This window comes from Juglans microcarpa x Juglans regia, chromosome 8D (genome assembly GCF_004785595.1).
Source record: "Juglans microcarpa x Juglans regia isolate MS1-56 chromosome 8D, Jm3101_v1.0, whole genome shotgun sequence".
Taxonomy (NCBI): Eukaryota; Viridiplantae; Streptophyta; class Magnoliopsida; order Fagales; family Juglandaceae; genus Juglans; species Juglans microcarpa x Juglans regia.
In genome coordinates, this window is record NC_054608.1 from 2963349 (window position 1) to 2969762 (window position 6414).

At 34.2% G+C, this 6414-nt stretch overlaps 1 protein-coding gene across 1 annotated transcript; it reads right to left on the bottom strand.

The window, feature by feature from the left end:
- Positions 1–499: 499 nt before the first annotated feature.
- LOC121243443 (putative wall-associated receptor kinase-like 16) lies at positions 500–4443 on the bottom strand. Its single transcript, XM_041141560.1, has 3 exons — positions 3519–4443; positions 3149–3322; positions 500–1849 (listed from the first exon to the last, which is right to left on the bottom strand). Exons 1-3 carry the CDS (start codon positions 4321–4323, stop codon positions 744–746), a joined length of 2085 nt encoding a protein of 694 aa, XP_040997494.1. The 5' UTR covers positions 4324–4443; the 3' UTR covers positions 500–743.
- Between the last annotated feature and the right edge of the window lie 1971 nt (positions 4444–6414).

A 6414-nucleotide genomic window follows, 5' to 3' on the forward strand; every position in this document is an offset into this window, starting at 1 on the left:
TGTGTGTGTGTGTGGGAGCTAGTTCTTATGGGCATTAATTTGAACTTAAATCTACTTAAAATCTATAGGATGATTTGATTCATTGTATTTTGCATTTTTTTTAGACTAATTAATATGGCCAACTAAATCCTTTGGACAGAGTTACATGAGAAGTTCCATGATTGAACGTAAAGCATTATGTTGACTGAGCATTCCGTGCATGCAGTGGAAGCAGTACATCTTTGTTTATTTATTTATCAAGAAAATTTGAAGCATGCAGTATGTCAATCAAGTATAAATTACTGAAATATATTTGCAGAGTATTATGAAAATATATAGCAGTTCAGCAACTTATAATATTACAACTGTACGAACATAAAAACAAGAAGGCAATGTCATACGACTAAGAGTGAAACATAATAATAATAATAATAATAATAATAATAATAATAATAATAATAATAAAATACAGGAAAAACAAGCACTCACTACAAAGTCGCTAACCACATTACATAACAACTACAAATTAAAGGATGCGTCGTACCCGTATAAGGGAATGCACATACACAATAAAAGCAGGAAATTGCATATTTGCATGAGAAGAAAATGACATCAACATCCGTATATGTTAGCATGATAGCACATTCATCTTCCACCTCCCAAGGGGTATGTTGCATGGTCATTCATGCTATAATGATATCCAGTAGTACTTATAGCACTGCTACTTTCCGCGAGGGGGGGGGGGGTGTTAAGCCCTGCATGTCTCACCAAGGCAAGTGTTCGACTTCTTCCGGATTTGCTTCCAAGTTAACCCAGACCCAGGGATGCTTTTGCATCTTTCTTATTCCTTCTAATTCCATTGCTACTTCCCTCATTGTAGGCCTCTCCTCCCCTTTTACTGCTAAGCAACTCGTTGCAAGCTCCACAAATTGTTGGATCTGCTCCTTATTTCCTTCTGCAACTATGTGATTTTCAAGAATTTCAAACAATCTTTCCTCTTTCATGGAAGAAATGAAATACATGGCTAGACTTCTTTGCTCCTCGGTCCTAGCAAATGAAAGTGCCTCCTTTCCTGTAAGTAGTTCCACGAGCACCACTCCAAAGCTATAAACATCACTTTTATCTGTCAATTGGTTTGTTTGTAAGTATTCAGGATCTAGGTATCCAAGAGTTCCTTGCACCACAGTGGCTAGTTGAGTTTGATCTCTTGGAATCAATCTTGAAGTTCCAAAGTCGGAGACTTTTGCATTGAAATCATCATCCAGCAGTATATTTGTTGATTTTACATCCCTGTGAATTATAGGTATTGAGGCTGCAGAGTGTAGATACCATAGTGCCTCAGCTGTTTCTGCAGCTATCCTCAAGCGGGTTTCCCATGGAAATGTGGATGCATTGCTTTCTTGATGAATGTGCTTAAAAAGGGTACCGTTTGAGACAAATTCGTAGACAAGCAATGGAACTTGTGTCTCTAAACAACATCCCAAGAGTTTGACAACGTGCCTATGATTAGTTTGGGATAGTACAACAACCTCGTTGATGAATTGCTCAATTTGGTTTTCATCCTCTATCTTGGACTTCTTGATGGCAACAATCTTATTATCTGGTAAAAAACCTTTGTAAACCGTACCAAAACCTCCTCGGCCAATTATCCTGCTCTCATCATAGTTTTTGGTAGCCTTCTGCAGCTGTTCAACGGTAAAGATTTTGAGTGTTTCTGTGGATCCTTCTTGTCTACCAAGTCGTTGTTCTAGAATCAAGCCTCCATTCTGTTGAAAGAACTTTTCTCTGAGCTTCATTATCTTTCTTTTCTTGTATACGAAGTACATCCAAGAGGTAAACACAAGCATACAAATAAAGCCTACTCCAGCACCTGCAATATTTGAAATGCCGATTAAAGCCATTATTCATTTGAAGTACGATGCCACTGACCAAAATTAAGGGTAGCAGCTAAGAATTTGTTGTGGTTATTGCTCGGTTTAGGATCATCATCATGAAGCTAGCGATTAAATCCAAATTAAGAAAAATAACAAATATCATGATCTAAAGAAAAAAAATATCTTTATAACTATAATATTAAGGACAATGCTACATTACCTCCCAAATTCTCCCCTCAAATGTACAGCTAGTAGTGCTTCCACTTTTTCTTTTTCTTTTTCTTTCAAACATTTTTTAAAAATATTTAAACATTTTTAAAAAAATATACAAATTCTTTCGTAGTCACTTTCTTAACCATTAAAAAAAAAATACATGAGAGAGCACATGATTTGAGGGTACATTGGGGATGCATTCAAGCATTTTCCTATATTAATCATTATCCTTATTTTCAATGTGCTTCAAATAGTTACAGATTAAGCAAAAAGAATAACAAATAATTCTCAATAATTTTTAAGTCACATAAAAAAATTAAAGTGATGATATTTAATTAGATGGAAAATAAGATAAATAGATTTTAAAGTATTTATGTAATTAAAAACTACCTTCATATATTTTTTAATTTTGAAAAAGAAAATCCTAGCCATGATCAAGCTTAATTGTACGCAAAGCTGGTCATTGGATATATATCATAGTCGTCGACCGATCTCATTCATTTGGAAAGAATGAGTAATCATGATGAATTATATATATATCTAGCCGGCTGCTTCGACATTTCTACAGAAAAATCTAAGGTGGGTCGTCAACTCTGAATATCATCCATTCTACATATATATATAATTCATATATAATATCATATGATATATATAATATCATCCATTCGACATTTCTACATTTTCCTATACATATGATATCCAAGGAATATATATATATATATATATATATAATATAATTATTACAAATTATATATATCTATTTATACACTAATAATTAATTAGAGCGTTCCATAAATTAACACAGTGCACGCTATATATAAATATATATAATACATACCCCAATGCATTAAGAGAGACAAAAAGGGGGAAACTTTATTTACAAAAATAATAATCCTTGTTCCAAACTACACCAATATTTAACCGAATATATATGTGTGTGTGTGTGTGTATTTCAAAATCAACTGCAAATTTGATAAGCAATTAAGTTATTAATTTTGGCAACCCAAGAGTGAGTGGTTAGATGTAGATAAATCGTAACGTACATGAGTAAGGATTAGCAGGTAAAAATAAAATATACATACCAATGGCAATCTGAATAATTAGTACGAAATTCGCAGCACAGCCTTCAGCATCTTTTGTTCCGTCCCCTTGGTACCACTTGGGGCAACGACATTTATAGCTGCCTTCTGTGTTGATACAGCCTTTCTCTCTGCTGCAGTTATGCTTAATAGTTGGATGATTACATTCGTCAATGTCTGCGGGTGCGCGAGTCAAGTGATCATTAGCAAGCTATGACATCATATATATATCGAAACAATTGAATGGCAAGATATTAAGTGAAATCAATCAAAAGTTCCTTTATGTTTATCTTTCAGGATCGAAGCTTTATATATATATATATATATATATATATATATATATATTGATGTTGTATGTATATATATAAAATACCTTGGCAACCATTACGGAGGTAGGGGTTCCCTTGGTAACCCGGCTTACACTTGCACTGGTATCCCGGCCTTGCTTCTGGGTCATGGCATTTACTTTTCTGATCGGCCTCATGACACGCGAAATCCGGTTTTCTTCGAGCTTCTTCACATGTCTCGTTCCCAATTGCCCAATCAAGCACCACTGGACGCCTTTGGGGGTTTTGCTGTCTCCGAAGGTAATCCGTGGAGAAGCTAAAGTTTCCTTTTTGGACAACAAAAGCATAGCCGCAAGGATTGAAGTCCCATACGTTTGTGTGATTTTTAAAGCTGGATACACTCAGATTATAATTTTTCAAGCCATCTGGAAACTCTACGTTGCAACACCCAATGCCAGAGCAAGACCCGTTGACCGCATCGCTTAGGTCATTACATCGAGATATGCACACTGTCGAGTAGGTTTTTCCCTTTTTTGTACCACTAATAATGCCCTTAGTGTCACAGCCAAGAACAGTGAACTGATTTTTGGTTGTAGAAATGGCGAACTGGCCTGCGAGGAACCGGGTTGAATTATCAATTTCGAGGGACCCCGACTCATGGTAACAGTCTCGGGCTTCAAGTGTCTGGACATGCATTTCATGAGCCTCAATTGATATGTTTGTAACACGGGCTTTGACCCCTATAATTGCATCATCTTCATCACAACTGATATTGAACATGGTCTTGCCCAAGGAACATCCTTCACTCAAGCCAAATGGATATGGAATTTCTACACCCCCACACCAGTTGTCGCAGCCAGGCTTAGCTTGCGCTGCCGATGCTGCCACCATCGCAAGCAATATCACTCCATTGAATGAGATTAACTACAAAAGCTTCGAGATCAATAGTATTCCCATGGCCAGAACCTATAGAGTTTTTCAATAAGATATATAAATGTAATTGATCTATTGCGTTCACAAGTGCTTGGAGCCTCCTCCTAGAAACAGTCTTTGCTTTAATATATAGGCATATGGGATGAAGACCAGTACTTAAGGAAAAGTTTAAGTTTGTGCTTTAGCAAAGATGTAATTTTAATTTTAGATATTTTGTGAATAATTGTGAAAAAATAATGATAAAATATTAACCAATAATAAATAATAATAAAAAGTAATAATAAAATAATTAATCTCCTCTAGATCGGACACGGCACACGTAGGGACAGAATTAGAAAATCTAATTTTGAGGGTCAAAGGCTCTTGAGAATAGGTTTGAAAAGTGAAATGAGATTTTTTAATTTTAAATAAAAATTTTAAATATTATTTTTTTAATATTATTATTTTAAATTTTGAGAAAATTGAATTGAAATTTTAAAAATATTATATATAAAAATTTTAAAAAAAATATATAATAATAAGATGAAATGAAATAAATTTTATACCTCCTCTATATACGGTTATACCTCAAGCCTACTCTAAATTTTTGGGGGACAAGGCCCCTCTCGCTCCAAGCCTGTCAGTAGTACTGACCCTCGCCACGCGTTTGGGTTTGGTACGTACAAGTTTACTACTTTTCCCAGTCAGCTCTTTTTTTTTTTTTTTTTAATCAAGCTTGGATTAAAATTAATAGGATTAATACAAGACATTTCTTCTGGAAAAAAAAAAAATAATAATCCGTTCAAACGGCAATTTTGGCGTTTGAGATTCCGTCATTGTTATAAGAGAATCTAGAAACCATGCAGCTCAAATCCGTACGCACCACCTCCTGGGAAGTCATTTACTTCAATACCCGATTTTTTTATCATAACCCTTCTCTTTTCTTGCTTGATAATTTTGTTATATAAGCAGGCTGACCAGTTCAACGTCTCCGACTTTTACCAAGTCAATGAAGGACGCCGTACGTCGTTAATTCGGATGAAAAAAATACGATGTTACGGGTTGAGCAGTAATGGCTCTGACAAAGTCACATGTCTACATTCAATGATGTTACTCGTGGCATTGCCCATGAGCTTGGGCTAGCTGTTAGGAAATATGTTTTGAGAAAATTAAGAACATTTTAGCATTGCCGGAGGAGTAGTACTTTATCTTTTGTTTTTTATTAATTTTCTTCGATCTTTTCTAGTTTATAGGTTTATGGAACTATGATCCTCACATATATATGATCTAATTTCTCCCTTGAGTAACTTATTGGAATTAATATTAATTATTAGCCACTTCCTTCAACTTAAATATTCTTGAATCATCTCTGGTTTATATTCTAAAGAATCAGGCTTCGTTTGGTTACCAAACTCACCTCAACTCATCTCAACTCATCATTACAATTTTTTCAAATTCCAATACAAAATATAATAAAAAATTTAACTTTTTCAAATTTTAAAATAATAATATTATTAAAAAATAATATTCTAATAATATTTTATCATCACAACTCAACTCAACTCAACTCACTTCAACATCCACGCACACCCTCAGTCAATAATATTATGGTTTAAATTGCTTAAAATCATTACCTCGAGAATTTCGTTCATTCGCCACCCTTGCTAGCTCCTATAATTAATATTTGGTATGAGCTTTGATCGATGCTGCTGTCTAATATTAACATTAACATGCATTTTATTAATATTAGAAATGGTATGATCCTAAACTTTGGCTTAGATTAGAAAATATGAATTTTGTAGGTCTAACGATTATTATGTTCCTAATAATTAAATACCATAATCGAAGATGCCTGCCCATGAGTAGTAGTAGGTTGAAGATAATTTGGAAATCTGGGTGGCTTAATTATTGTAACAGTTATGCATTTCATATTAATTAATGTAACTTTGGTGTGAACATATTAATTGTTGACATGAATTTAGGATTAAGTACTCAATTACTTGGTGGTAGCTCGGTTCCAAAATTATTCGTGATTGCTTCATATAAAAATATCCATGCAATATTCCAACA